Here is a 15251-nt window from a genome sequence, read left to right as displayed (position 1 = left end):
CCAGGGCTGTGGATAGATGAGCTGAAAGAGTGGATTCTCTATGGAGGAGAGCTTTTAAGAGAGAAGGATCAGTCTTTATCTGCCCTCAACTGGAAGGGGCTAGCAAAGGAAGGTAACAAAGCTATTTGCTGCCGCACTCTTAATAAGTAAGGTTAAGTTAGATGACCATATCTGTAAGAATTTCTGGAGCCCATCCAAGTCACAGCCCTGGGGAAATGAGAGGCAGTCGCCTAGGGAGGGCTATTTCCCTTCCTGTGTGTATTCTGAAGGTTCCTCTGTGTAATCATGTGATTGTAGGAATCCCGCCTCTCTAAACATCTAACACTTTGTGATATTTGTCTATCTGGCCAGACACTGTGGTTTCTCCCATAGGTACAATTGCAGTCACTGAGAGAAGGTGCCATGACCTTTTTCTTCATAGCCGTGCTCTATCTGGGTAAGATTTGAAGAGGAGAGGGATAATAATGGTTATATAGTCAGGTTCTAGCTAATCAGGAAACTCCAGGGTGCTTAAGAGATTTCAGTGAAGGGAAAGAGCACTTAGGTAGGTGTTAGGGGCAAACTTTTCATAGGGGATTCTCTTCTAGGGCTGAATATGGGCCAAGAGACCTCCGTGTTGGAAAGTGAGTACATGTCTAGCTGTTCCAGACCACTCCTCACTGGGGAACTGAAACCACCCCTGCTCAATGGGGCTTGAGAGCATCAGGTGATACCAGGGAAGGGGTGCTAGAGCTGAAGGCTGAGAGCTGAGGAAGGATGTCCTCTGACTGTGTCCCTCATTTCTTTGCAGGGATTTCCCACAAGCCAACCCTCAGTGTTCAACCAGGATCGGTGGTTGCCAAAGGGAAGCAGGTGATCATCTCATGTGAGGTGACCACAGGGGCCCAGGAATTCCGTCTTTATAAGGAGGGGGGTCCACATCCTTGGCGCACACAGAACACTCCGAAGGCCACAAACAAAGCTCAGTTCTTGATCCCATCAATTGAACAACGATATGGAGGGATATATCGCTGTTACTATAAGACCTCCACTGGGTGGTCAGAGCACAGTAACCCTCTAGAGGTTGCAGTGACAGGTGAGAGAACAGCCAGCCCCAAGCTCTGTCCTCAGGAAAGGGGTCTACTTTCAAGTGTCTTATCTCACAGCTCAATATTGGAAGGCAATGTAGCTGAGTAAGCCCACTTAACGTGCTACAACTTTTTCTTCTAGGACTCTATAGTAAACCCAGCCTGGGCATCCAGTCCAGCACTGTGGTAATCTCAGGGGAGATTGTGACCCTTCAGTGTGTTTCACAGCTCGGATTTAACAGGTTTGTTCTGACTATGGAAGGAGAACAGAAGCCGTTCTTGATCCAAGACTCAGAGTTTATAAACTCTACTGGGCAATTCCAGGGCCTGTTTCCTGTGGGCCCTGTGACCTCCAGCCATAGGTGGAAATTCAGATGTTACGGCTATCATATCAACAGCCCCCAGGTGTGGTCGGAACCCAGCGATCTCTTGGAAATACGTGTGTCAGGTGAGGAGGCTTCATCATGGACTCAATCAGTGGTTGACAACATAAGTTTACTGCCAAGAACTCTGCTTTTCCTAAGGAAGTTCCAGGAAGTAAAAGGATGAGGGAAACTGAGCCAGAGCCCCAGATTGGGAGGAGAAGTGACACTTGCAGGTAGAATATGAGGGGACAGGTGTTTGACAGGTGGCAGCTTTTTGATCCCCCAGGCCATTTTCTCTCTAGGGCTGTCTAAAAAAGCCCCCACTCTGATTTGACAAGATTCTCAATCTTTCCCCTGGAGAGAACCTGACTATTGTTTATACATAAGTTTGAAAGGTTTTCTCCGTCCAAAGGATAGGGAAGTGACCTCATCCACAGCCCTGGCCTATTATTTACCAAGCAGGGCTCTTAGGGCCAACTTCCCTTTGGGCTATGCAAGCACCCCTACAGGGGCTGGTCCAGATGCTATGGTGTACACAACATCTCTTTTCAAGTGGTCAGTACCTAATGATTGTGAAAACCCTGATTATAGTTGAGGAGTCCAGTGGGTCAATTCAGAGACTCAAAACTGCACAGGACCAATCATGGGAGAAGAGTTGGTGGCCAGGATGAAGGATGAAGATGTCTGGAGCAACAGACAAGGAAGTGGGGTAGAAACAGAGTCAGCGAAAGCAGGAAGAGATTCACATCCTCAGAGTCAGGTTCAGAAATAGTCAGCACTTCCCCTATCTCTCTTCCTCTAGGATAGCTCCCTGTCACACTCTCCATCTCACTGAAGCAAGGCTCCATGGTATCCTATGGAGAGTAAGCAACCGAGCAGTGTCAATCACTGAGAATGATAGACACCTTTATCCTCCGATCAAGGGGAGAGTAGCTCCTTCCTTTCTGTGTCTAAGACCAATGTCTCTTAGATCAGCAGTATCAGGCAGAATTCTCTAGGAGTGCTGTGGCATCCCCTCTTGGGGGCACCTAAAGATGTAGCTGTTGAAACTCATAACCCTATAGGTTTGTCCCCCTGTGGAACTCAAGGTCTTAGATAAGAGGACCCCCACCTGTTCCATCTGTGCTTAAGAGTTCAGTCATTGCCCCTTCCCCAGGAGAACTCTTGCCTCTAATTATGCTTTAATGAAATCCAGGAAAATTCATTATAAAGTGACTCTGATACAAAGATCAGAGTGGGTCTGAAGCATCCAGCAAGGAGACCAGTAGAAAACTCCTTCAGAAGGGAGAGGGTTCATCCAGATCTGCATGAAGTTATGTGATGAAAGTATTCTACATATACAGGAAGGAACATATGAAGTAGGGCCAGAGTTGTAGCTCAGTTGGTAGAATCATTGTCTAGCATGCAGGAAGCCCTGGCACTAAATATACTGTGAAGCATGACTGGTACTTGTAACTACAGCACTCAGAAAGTGGAAGCAGGAGGATCAGAAATTCAAAGTCATCCTAGGTAACATTGAGTTGAAAGCCTGTCTGGGCAATGTAAGATGCTATCCCCAAAAAAGAAGGAGAAAAGTTGACAGACAGGAAGAAAGGAAAGAAATAAGAAAATGAATGGCAGACAGAAAGACAGAAAAAAAAAGAAATGAGGAAGAGATCAAAGGAGTGAGAGAGAAACAAAGTAAGAAATTAAATTAAAAAATTTGGACTTGCCAGGCATGGTGATGCACACCTTTAATCCCAAGACTCAAGAGACAGAGGCAGACAGATCTCTGTGAATTCAAGCATAGCCTCCTCTACCTAGCAAGTTTCAGGACAGCCAAGGCTATGGAAGATTTTTGTCTGAAACAAACAAATGAAAAACTAAGAAGCTTGGACTATTTTATACATTTTTTGTTTGAATAGTCACAGTAAAATCAGCATAAATAAAATTTCTGGTTCATTTCTTTTTAATTTTTTTACATTTATTTTAATTTTAAAAATAATTTCACACATAAGAACTGTATTTGCATTATTTATACCCCTTCCTCTCTTCTTCCAGTTCCTTCTATTTATCCTTTGCTCTCTCTCAAATTCATGACCTTTTCATTGATCTTGCTATATGTATGTATATATAAGTACAATCTCCTGTACATATGTACAATGTGACATTTAGTTTTGCTCAAAAGCGTAAGTATTTAGGGCTCACCACTTGGGATTCAATAACTCCCTGGGGGCTCGTCCCTGGAAAAGACTGGATTTTCCTCTCACAGCAGCTGTCACTTGTCTGTAGCTTCCTCAGCTAAGGGTGGGATCTTACATTTCACCTACCCACATTGGCATGTCAACTGGTGTTATCATGACGGTCTTGTTTAGACAAATACATACACATATATACATATTCAAAAAATTCATGGGTAAGACTCCTTGACATAGAAGACACTATCTTACATCAGATGTTCTAGTCCTCTGGTTCTTGTATTTCTGAACTCTCATGAAATATTTCCTGAGCTGTAGCTGTAGAGGTTGTATTGTAACTGTATCAGTTAGGGATGGGTACTTCATGCTTAGTTGCTCTCTGTGTTTTGACTGGTTGTAGATTTCTGTGATGGTCTCCATATCCTGTGTAAGAGAGATAGAGGGAGGGGGGAGAAAGGGAGGAGAGAGAGAAAAAGAGAGAGGGGGTAAGAGGAGGGAGGGAGGAAGAAGAAAGAGGGGGAAGGGAGAGAGAGAGACAGAGAGAGAGAAGAAGAAGAAAAGAGAAGAGAAGAGAAGAGAAGAGAAGAGAAGAGAAGAGAAGAGAAGAGAAGAGAAGAGAGGAACATTTGAGAGAGGGTCTAACTATGTAGCCCTGGTTGACCTGAAACATACTATGTAGATCAGGCTGGCCTCCACCTCACAGAAATCTGCCTCTGCCTCCAAAGTTCTGGGATTAAAGGCATGGGCCACCACACCTGCCTTGGCTTATCTATCTTTAAATGCCATTTCTTTTAAAATAATGGTGTAGGAGAAGGAGGAAGGAAGAAAATAAAAACATCGGACCTAGGAGAAACACTTGGGTTTCAAGTATTTCACACAATATACATTTTTCTTTTGGTTCTTAGAAACAGATCAGCTCCTCAGGCCATCACCAAACACAACAGACCCCAAGACAGGTAAGTAAAGAGAATTCTTAGCCATAGGACTCAATACAGAAGATTAAGTCCTGTCCAGGGGAAGCAAACTCCTGGGCTGATTTCATCTCCCCTGACCTCTGTGACCTCTTTTTCTGTAACCTCTAGTCTCACAGCCCCAGGATTACACAATGGAGAATCTCATCAGGATGGGGGTGTCAGTCTTGGTCCTTGTGCTTTTTGGCATTTTGCTGTTTGAAGCTCAGCACAGTCAAAGACAGACTCAACATATGGCTGGGAGAGAAAGCAGTGCTTCTTTCATGGTGGCAGAGTCCTGTGAATAAGTCCAAGGATCTCAGGTGATTCTTCAAGAAAAATCTGGGGCTATAGTTAGTGGGGAAGCATTTTCAGAGATCATTCAGGGAGGAATGGGATTTGAGTGTAAGGAAACACCTGGGTACTGTGGTGGAAACGTCTTCTATAGCCAATCATCTTGTTTTCTCGTCACCTTGATATATACGTCGCTTCTCTTCTCCTGCCTCCAATAATGGGGAAGGGATAATCCTGTCTCATCAGTCAGGTTTGGGTCCTAATCTTGTGTATCTTCTGCCTTCCCCCTTTTCCTTTATTACATGCTACCATATTCTCACTTGCAGCTTGAGTCTTCATCTTCTCTACTGAAAAGAAAGAAGCTGGCTGAGATAGCAAAAATAATGTTCAAATATCAGATTCCAAAATGCAAAACAAGATCCTAATGTAAATGATGTCCCAGCATTGTCTCTTGACCCCTCATCTTTTACTACATGTTATTTATGTAGTTTTCTTGACATAGAAGACTTACAATGAACATACTTGCATTTGAAAGACCTCTCTGGTGGAGGAGCTATTGACATAGCTTTGAAGATATCATTTTTAAAAAAATAATAATTAAAGAAGAGGTCATGAATTCTGGAGGGAGTTTGAGGAGGCATGGGAGGAATTAGAGAAAAAAGGAGGGGCAGAAATGATGTAAATACAGTACTCATATAATAAATTCAGAAAAAAATTAAATAAACTTCCCCACACATCCTGGTGTGCATGACTTTCCCTAACTACAGTTCATAAGCACATCACAAGCACATCCATGACCCCTGTGGAATGTCATTTATATGTAGAGTTTAGAATTGAGATATAAAACCAATATAATTTTTTTAAAGATTTATTTTAGTTATATGAATACACTGTAGATGTCATGTATACTGGGAGAGGACAACAGAGCCCATTACAGATGGTTATGAGCCATCATGTGGTTGCTGGGAACTGAACTCAGGACCTCTGAAAGAGCATTCAGTGCTCTTAACCTCTGAGCCATCTCTCCAGCCGAGATAGTAAATTTTTTGTAGATTTACTTATTTATATTATGTGTGTGAGGACACTGTTGCTGTCTTTAGACACACCAGAAGAGGGCATCAGATGTTTGTGAGCCACCATGTGGTTGCTGGGAATTGAACTCAAAACCTCTGGAAGAGCAGTCAGTACTCTTAACTCCTAAGCCATCTCTACAGCCTAAAACTGATATATTTTTTAAATTTAAAATTTCAGTGTTTACCACATGCATTTATAGAAGCAGCTGGTATGTAAATGAATCAAAAATCTTGAACCACTTTGCTGTCAATTTTGATCAGTTCAATGAAGACATTTTTGAAAAATGATTAATTTTTTGTGTTACCTGCAATGCCACTTAGAATTCTTTCTAATATGAGGGACTTTAACTTACTTCCTGGCCTTACTGCAATCATTAGGGCTTTACATAGGAACCTAAACATTCTACGAAAAGAAGAGATATTGCTGTCTTCTTTCTGATTTAAAATTTGACTTGTGAGACTTCTAGGTTTTCACTGTTATATAGAATGTTAAATTTGGTCTAGTATATTATCTTATTTAGATGGAAAATTTATCTATTCCTATTATCTGTGATTGCTAATTATGAATGTGCATGTGAAAGCCACAAAGGCTATTTCTTTATCTACATGAATGCCTTCATCATTCATGTTTCTAGTTTTATTCCTTGTTAATGTAATGGATAGTATCAATTACATTATGAGTGACCCAGACTTACAAGGTCGTGTAAATGCCTTGTTCATGGTGTACACATTGGAGCAAAGTTGATAATACATCTATGTCACTAACAATAAAATATATTCTCACACATGAGAATCTCATCATGTATAGGGTGCATGCTGACTGCTGTAACACCCTGTCCTAGTTAACGTTCTATTTCTGTGATAAGGCATCAGGACCAAAAGCATTGAGGGGGAGGAAAAGGTTATTTATTCTTACATATCTCAGGTCACTGTCCACCCTGAAAGGAAGGTGGGAATTAAAGCAGGGCAGAACTGGAGGCTGGAACTGAAGCAAAACTCTTGGAGGAGTATTAATCCCTGGCTACATTTTCCCCATGTAGACTTGCCTAACAGCCATTAATAACAATCACATCACAGACTAATACTATTTTGTCTGTAAATAGTGATACCTTGACTTCTTTTTGCCAATTTGTATTCCTTTGATCTCCTTTTCTTGTTCTAGCTAGAACTCTGAGTACTATGTTGAATAGATACACGGAGAGTGGGCATCCTTGTCTTGTTCCTGATTTTAGTGAGATTGCTTCAAGTTTCTCTCCATTTAATTTGGTACTGGCTGTTGGTTTGCTGTATACTGCTTTTATTATGCTTAAGTATGAGCCTTAAATTCCTGATGTATCCAACACTTTTAACAGTATTTTGTCAAATGCCTTTTCATCATTTAATGAGATGATCATGTGTTTGAGTTTGTTTATATAGTGGATTACTTTAATGGATCTTCATATAGTGAACCAACCTTGCATCCTTGGGATGAAGCCCACTTAATTGTGGTGAATGATGGCTTTGATGTGTTCTTGGATTCAGTTTGTGAGAATTTTATTGCATATTTTTGCATTGATGTTCATAAGTGAAATTGGTCTGAAGTTCTCTTTTTAGGTTGGGTCTTTGTGTGGTTTATGTATTAGAATAATTGTGGCATCATAGAAGGAATTAGGTAGTATACCTTCTGTTTCTATTTTATACAATAATTTGAGGAGTGTTGGCATTAGCTCTTCTTTGAAGGTCTGATTGAATTCTGCACTAAAGCCTTCTGACCCAGGGCTTTTTTGTTTGTTTGTTTGTTTGTTTGTTTGGGAGACTTTTAAGAACTGCTTCTGCTTCTACTTCTTTAGGGGTTTTGAAACTGTTTAGATGGTTTACCTGATCCTGATTTAACTTTGGCACCTGGTATCTGTCTAGAAAATTTCATCCAGATTTTCCAATTTGGTTGAGTATAGGCTTTTGTAGTAGGGTTTGATGATTTAAAAAAAAAATTTCCTCGCTTTCTGTTATTATGTCTCTCTTTTCATTTCTGATTTTATTAATGTGGATACTGTCTCTGTGCCCTCTGGTTAGTCTGGCTAAGGGTTTATTTTTCTTGTTGATTTTCTCAAAGATCCAGCTCACGATTTTGTTGATTCTTTTTAAAGTTCTATTTGTTTCTACTTGGTTGATTTCAGCCCTGAGTTTGATTATTTCCTTCCATATATTCCTCTTGTGTGTATTTTGCTTCTCTTTTTTCCAGAGCTTTTAGGTGTATTGTCAAGCTGCTAGTGTATGCTCTTTCCAGTCTTTTTTGGAGACACTTAGAGCTATGAGTTTTCCTCTTAGCACCAGTTTCATTGTGTTCCATAAGTTTTGGTATGATGTGCATTCATTTTCACTAAATTCTAAAAAGTCTTTAATTTCTTTCTTTCTTTTTTCCTTGTTCAAGTTATCATTGAGTGTTCTTCAGCTTCCCTGTGTATATGGGCTTTTAATTGTTTTTGTTATTATTGAAGCCCAACCTTAGTCCATGGTGATCTGATAGTATGCATGGAATTATTTCAATCTTCTTGTAATGGTTGAGGCTTGTTTTGTGACTGATTATATGGTCATTTTTGGAGAAGGTACTGTGAGGTGCTGAGAAGAAGGTATAATCTTTTGTTTTAGGGTGAAATATTCTGTAGATATCTACTAAATCCATTTGGTTCACAATCTCTATTAGTTTCACAGTGTCTCTGTTCTGTTTCAATAACCTGTTCATTGGTGAGAGTGGGGTCTCCCACTATTATTGTGTGTGGTTCAACGTGTGTTTTGAGCTCCAATAAAGTTTTTTTTTTTAATGAATTGGGCACCTTTGCATTTGGGGTATAGATGCTCAGTATTAAGACTTTCTCTTGGTGGATTTTTTCTTTGATGAATAATATCAAGTGTCCTTCCCCATCTCACTTGATAACATTTGGTTGAAAATCTATTTTATTGTATATATTTTGTCTAGAAATTTTCTCCACCAAAGAAATTAGCCTATTTCATTTTAATATGGTATCCGACAAATTCTTAGGGCAGGCAGAATAAAGATAGACAAATTTTCCAAATATCATAAGGTTGGTCTCTACCCCACTTACAGCTAAGCTTCTTGATTCTCTCTGAAACCTCTGAGAGAGTCAGGTCTTGTTTTTCTGCCTTGGTCTCAGAACTGCTTTCCAGGTCACATTAATGTGCCCTATTAAGTTTGCTCATGAAATCCAACTTATTATCCAGTCCAGTGTCTCAGAGTCTTCTATATTTCTCTAAAACCCCGGTATGGCCAGGTTCTTCACAACAAGAGCCAACTCTCTGATACCAGCTTCTCTATTACATTTCTGTTGCTCCGACAATACACCTTGACTGAGGCAACTTATAGGAGAGTTTATTTTGATTTATAGTTCCAAAGGGTTAGTTCCCATAATGACAGGGCAGAGACAGTAGACAGGCATGGTAGCTGAAGGAGGATGCTGAGAGTTCACCACTTGAAACACACACACACACACACACACACACACACACACACACACACACACACACACAGTGGAAATGAAAATGAAAATGAAAATGAAAATGGCTCAATTCTTTAAACTTTCAAAGTCCACCTCCAGTTGTTGGGAACCAGACCTACCCAAGGTTTTCTCAGAGGCTGAGATGAAAGGACAAAGGAAATATTAGGTTTGTATCCTTATCCAGGAGCAGACTTGGCAATGCTGGTCTGGGGCTGTAGCCAATGTCTTTAAAGAGTCAAAGTTGTAATTGATAAGTGAGACCTCATGAAACTGCAAAGTTTTGAAAGGCAAATGACACTGTTAATAGGACAAAATGGGAATCCACAAATTGGAAAAGTTTCTTCACCAACCCTACATCTGACAGAAGGCCAATGTCCATAATTTACAAAGAACTCAAGAAGTTAGACATGAACAATTCAAAGGACCCAATTAAAAATAGGTTACAGACCTAAACTGAGAATTCTCAACAAAAAAATCTCCAATGGCCATGACACACTTAAAGATAATTTCAAAGTCTTTAGTCATCAGGGAAATGCAAATCAAAACAACACTCAGATCCCACCTCACACCAGTCAGAATGGCTAAGATCAGGTGATAGCAGATGCTGGCAAGGATGTGGGAAAAGAGAAACACTCCTCCATTGCTAGTGGGATTGCAAACTGGTACAATCATTTTGGAAATCAGTCTGTCAGTTCCTTAGAAAATTCAAAATAGTTCTACCTGAAGACCCAGATATCTCACTCCTGGGTACATACCCAAAAGGTGCTCCAACATTTCACAAAGACATTTGTTCAACTATGTTCATAGCACCTTTTTTGTAATAGCCAGAAACTGGGAACAACCTAGATGTCCCTCAACTGAAGAACAGATAAAAGATAGCACAGCTACACCATGGCCAGATATTAAGAACAAAATCATCATGAATTTTGCAGGTAAATGGTGGAACTTGAGAATATCATCCTGAATGAGGTAATCCAGTTTTAAACAGACATTCATGATATGTACCCACTCATAAGTGGATATTAGCCATAAAATATAAGTACCATGTTATACTCCATGGACCCAAAGTAACTAAACAATAAGGAAGGCCCAAGCAAGGATGCTTGAATATCACTTAGAAGGAGGAATAAAATAGTCATAAGGGGCAGATGGAGGGAAGGAACTGGGAGAGAGAAGGAATGGGGGATTCAGGATCAGGTGTGGGGATGGACAGGAGAAGTTGCTAGATGGCCATGAAAATGAATGGAAATCTGCAACTGATGTGGTTGAAGAGGTGGTTGTGTCGCCAGGATGAGTCATGACCTGGAACAAGGGAGGTGTCCAAGAATCAATGGGTGTGACCTTAGCTGTGACTCACTACACTGGGGATATGGAACCTGAAAGAGGCCACTTCCTGTCCAGACAGAAACCCCAGTGCAGTGATAGAGACACCAACCCAACCACAAACCCTTCAACCCAAAATTTATTCTATCTACAAGTACTGCAGCTGTAGCAGAGGGAGCAGAGACTGAGGGAATGGCCAACCAATAACTGGCCTAACTTGGGACCATCCCAAGGGCAAGGACCAATCCTTAGCACTATTAATGAAACTCTGTTATGTTTGTAGACAGGAGCTTGTTGTCCTCTGAGAGGCTCTACTCAGAAGCTGACGCAGACAGATACAGACACCCACAGCCAATCAGTGGATGGAGACTGGGGACTCTTATGGAAGACTAAAAGGAAGAATTGTTGGTCCTGAAGGGGATGGGAACTCCACAGGAAGATAAAAGTGTCAACTAACCTGCACCCTTGGGCCTCTCAAGTGTCTGAATCACTAACTATAGAACATACACAGGCTGGACCTAGGCCTCCCTGCACATATGTAGCAGACGTGCAGCTTGACTTTCATGTGGTTTTTGAACAACTTGAGTGGGAGCTATCACAATATCTGTTGTCTATATATGGGATATGTTCTTCTAGCTGGACTGCCTTGTCTGGCCTCAGTGGGAGAGGCTGTCAGGAGCAGACAGGTCTCTAATCAAAATGAACATTAATACAGAAATGTTTGTAACGTCAATTCTGTGGACTTCTGATGTTTTGAAAACCAACTATCCATGTAAGGTAATCTGGACTGTTGTCTGTTAACTCCACTCAGCTATTTCTAAATAAAACATAGAAATCACCCTAACAATAAACTTCAAGCCATGAATTTGCTATAGTCCCTTAACTCACAGGCTAACTATCTCAAATCAGTTAAAAAAGTTAAAGAAAGACTGGGTGTAAGCCTTTTATTCCTAAATGTGTTATACTGGTACAATGCCTATGAGAGTATCAATATTCATCTCACTTTTATATCAATAAGAAGCTTGTACCAATGAAAACCTTAAAATTTTTAATCAAAGTAAATTGGTGCCATCTAAGAATTTATATCTTCATCTTGATAATAATTGTACCTAAGAGACAACTCTTATATAAAAGAAAATATTTAACTGAGGTCTTGGTTACAGTTTCAGAGGTTTAGTCCATTATTATCATGGTGGGGAAAGCATGGCACTGGACCATTAGCTGAGAACTACATCCTGATCTGAAGGTTCAAAGAATGAGTGACTGAGTTCGGCATGGGTTTTTGTACCCTCAAAGCCCATGCCTCAGTGACACACTTCCTTCAGCAAGGTCACTCCATAATTATTCTCACCTGGTCAAAGAGTCCACTCCTTTGTGACTAAGCATTCAAATATATGAGCCTATGTGGGCTATTTTTAATCAAACTACACAGATATGCACACTGACATTTGGAGGAAGCAGTGAGTCCAGGTCTGTGATACTAACTTGACTGGTTGGCATAGTGTCATATCTGAAAACATGTTCCTCCCCAGATCATTCTCTTACAAAGAGCAAAATTACCAATGTGTTGGCACACATGTCAGCCCCGAGTCCAAGTGATGATCTAGCATGGTTAGAAATGTAGATTTAAAAGTCACTGTCTACCCAGGAGGGCCTTAGGAAACATTGGTGGGCATGTGATCCAAGCAAATACCATCTGATTTCTACAGCCTCATGAACTTCCACAGGACCCTGATAACCACCATTTAAGATCTTCAGTCTCAGGGACTTCTCATGGTATTGTTCAGATACCACTAGAGATTTGTACTTGCTAGGTGAGGGGCAGTAAATTTCTACTCAAAATATCCAAACATACATGTGCAGAGTGGCTGTAAGGTAGCCACACAAACAGAGAGCCCTCACTAATGACCATGCACATAGATTTTTCCCAAAACTAAAGCCAGGTGAGGACAGAAAGACTTCTATTTGTGACCATGAGCATGATTGTGAGTAGTATCAGGAGTAGTTCTCAGTTGGTTGGGCACTGATGGACACTCAGGAATGCAGAGCTAAGCTAACAGAATCTATCCAGCTATGTGCTTAGTGACTGTGGTGCACAAAGAATAGATTATGAATGCGGTACCATGGGACAAGGATGCCCAAGTTTCTAGGGAATTGTTGTTGCTGTTGTTTCTCCTCCTCTTCCTCCTCCTCTTCCTCCTCCTCTTCCTCTTCCTCCTCCTTTTCCTCTTCCTCCTCCTCTTCCTCCTCCTCTTCCTCCTCCTCCTCTTCTTCTTCAAAACCATGGACAATGTTGCTATTGCTGTGACTCAACATCTGACCTACCACAGAAGGTAGATTGGATGCCATGTGATGATGCAAGTTCATTACATGTAGCTCATCCTGCCAGTAGAGGGCAGCACCTGCTCCTCCTGAGAATGATACCCCGGGGAGGGCAGTGTCACTGAGTTCACAGGAACATCACAGCTGAGGATGTAGCTCAGATAGAGCAATTGTTGAGCACAGAGGATGATCTGGGTTCAAACAGAGGGAAAATTCTATCACTTTTTCTCAAGGCCAGGGAAATCAGATACCCATAAAAAGTGATACTGTGACATACTGGGATGACTGGTCATAGGCATACATACAAGGAAGAGGATGGAGGGGTTGCTGGGTCTGATAGACTATGTAACCATTCCATTTCAAATGGATGTAGTGAAAAGTTATATTGTGCAGTGTGAATTTTCCTGTTATATCCAATGTATAAAAATCATGCATATAGAGAAATAGAAGTTATAGGTTATGAAAATGGTTTGATATTGATACACCATGCCACTGATATCCTTTGATCAGTAGAATTTGTGGACCCAGGAGCCAAAGTGGAGAATAATAGGTGCCCTCTGACAATCATGTGACACAAAGGAAAGGTGAATTTCTTGTTATCTTGCTCATATGTGATGCTGAGGTAGAGAAACTTCCTAGATGGGAATCTTTCACTAGTGAATGCCATAAGGAGCTATTCTAAATCACTGGCTTTAGTGGTACAAGCCTGTAATCCTAGCACTCAGGAGGCAGAGGCAGGAGGATTGACAAATGTTAGAGGTCAGCCTGGTATGTATTGTGTTCCTGGCCAACCAGAGTTAGTTACTTAAGAGATCCAGTTTCAGAAAAAAGGGGAGAAGGAGGAGGCAGAAGATCAGAAGGATGATGATGATGATGATGATGATGATGATGATGATGAGGAGGAGGAGGAGGAGGAGGAAGAAGAGGAAAAGGAGGAAGAGGAAAAGGAAAAGGAGGAAGGAGAAAAGGAGAAGGAGGAGGAAGAGGAAGAGGAAGAGGAGGAAGAGGAAAAGGAGGAAGGAGAAAAGGAGGAGGAGGAAGAGGAAGAGGAAAAGGAATTGGAGGAGAAAAGGAGGAGGAGGAAGAGGAGGAGGAGGAGGAGGAGAAGGAGGAGGAGGACTGTCTAGGAATAGTGGTACACACTTGTAACACCAGTGTTTGTGAGGCTAAGGTAGTAGGAGTGCACATTTGAGTCCACAGTTGTACATATATCCAGACTGAATCCCAAACATCCTAAACAAAGGATTGTGGTTTGAGATAGTGTACTGCTCTTTCAGAGGACTCAAGTTCAGATTCTAGCAAGTATGTCAGATGTATCACAACTGCCTGTAAATCTAGCTCTGTGACATCTGACAGGTACTTGAACCCAAGTGCACAATATCGCCCCCCCCCCCCCCCCCCGCTCTCCACATACGTCTGTGTGCACGGACACACACACACACACACACACACACACACACACACACAAATAAAAACAAACCTTCAAAAGTACTAAAAAAGAAGTATGATTTATCTCAAATAAAATCTGAAGCATAAACGTAAGAAAATTAGAAAAAGAACAAAATAAGTCTCTATTTAACATAACTATTTGTGTGTGTATATACATGGATGTTTCTGCGTGCACAGTTGCATGAGAAGCCTGGGTGTTCTGTTCCATCATTCCCTATATTTCTCCCTTGAAACCAGGTTTCATTTTCATTTTTCCCATTTTTTATTGGTTATTTTATTTATTTACTTTCAAATGTTATCTTCCCCCTTTCCAGTTTCTACTCTACAAACTCCCTATGCCCTCTTTCCTCCCTGCCTCTATGAATGTGCTTCCTCTCCTGCCTACCCACTCCTGCTTCAGTAGCCTAGCATTCCCCTATCCTGGGTCATCAAGTCTCCACAGGAGCAAAGGGCTCCCCTCCCAGTGATGCCACATAAGGCATTTCTTTGCTACATATGCATCGGGAGCCATGAGTACCTCCTGTGTACTCTTTTGGTTGGTTGTTTACTCCCTGGGAGCTTTAGGGGGGTCTGCTTGGTTGATATTGTTGTTTTTCCTATGAGGTTGCAAACCTCTTCAGCTCCTACAGTCCTTGCCCTACCTTCCCCATTGGGATCCCAGCTCTCAGTCCAATGTTTGGTTGTGTACATCTGCATCTGCATTGGTTGGGCTCTGGCAGAGCCTCTCAGAGAACTGC

At 41.3% G+C, this 15251-nt stretch overlaps 1 protein-coding gene across 3 annotated transcripts; it reads left to right on the top strand.

Moving 5' to 3' along the window:
* The first annotated feature begins 301 nt into the window (after nt 1–301).
* On the top strand, nt 302–11627 carry LOC143440866 (leukocyte immunoglobulin-like receptor subfamily A member 5). Of its 3 annotated transcripts, none has more exons than XM_076927754.1 (7): nt 302–436; nt 588–623; nt 791–1075; nt 1210–1515; nt 4515–4565; nt 4692–4882; nt 11027–11627. In XM_076927754.1, exons 1-6 carry the CDS (start codon nt 403–405, stop codon nt 4865–4867), a joined length of 888 nt encoding a protein of 295 aa, XP_076783869.1. In that variant the 5' UTR covers nt 302–402; the 3' UTR covers nt 4868–4882; nt 11027–11627. The 3 variants fall into 3 exon arrangements, with proteins under 3 accessions (XP_076783869.1, XP_076783870.1, XP_076783871.1); XM_076927755.1 differs by lacking the exon at nt 11027–11627 and adding an exon at nt 5180–6299; XM_076927756.1 differs by lacking the exon at nt 588–623 and having other exon boundaries at nt 329–436.
* Nucleotides 11628–15251: the final 3624 nt, after the last annotated feature.

The sequence above is a fragment of the Arvicanthis niloticus genome, chromosome 30 (genome assembly GCF_011762505.2).
Source record: "Arvicanthis niloticus isolate mArvNil1 chromosome 30, mArvNil1.pat.X, whole genome shotgun sequence".
Taxonomy (NCBI): Eukaryota; Metazoa; Chordata; class Mammalia; order Rodentia; family Muridae; genus Arvicanthis; species Arvicanthis niloticus.
This window is presented reverse-complemented; position numbering and strand designations above follow the sequence as displayed.

What these genes read in the sequence shown, in the direction of transcription:
- LOC143440866 (XM_076927754.1), top strand. Translation starts at nt 403, where the DNA reads ATGACCTTTTTCTTCATAGCCGTGCTCTATCTGG. An exon ending in TCTAGAGGTTGCAGTGACAG is followed by an intron (nt 1,076 to 1,209) that starts GTGAGAGAACAG and finishes TTTTTCTTCTAG; the next exon opens with GACTCTATAGTAAACCCAGC. An exon ending in CACAACAGACCCCAAGACAG is followed by an intron (nt 4,566 to 4,691) that starts GTAAGTAAAGAG and finishes TGTAACCTCTAG; the next exon opens with TCTCACAGCCCCAGGATTAC.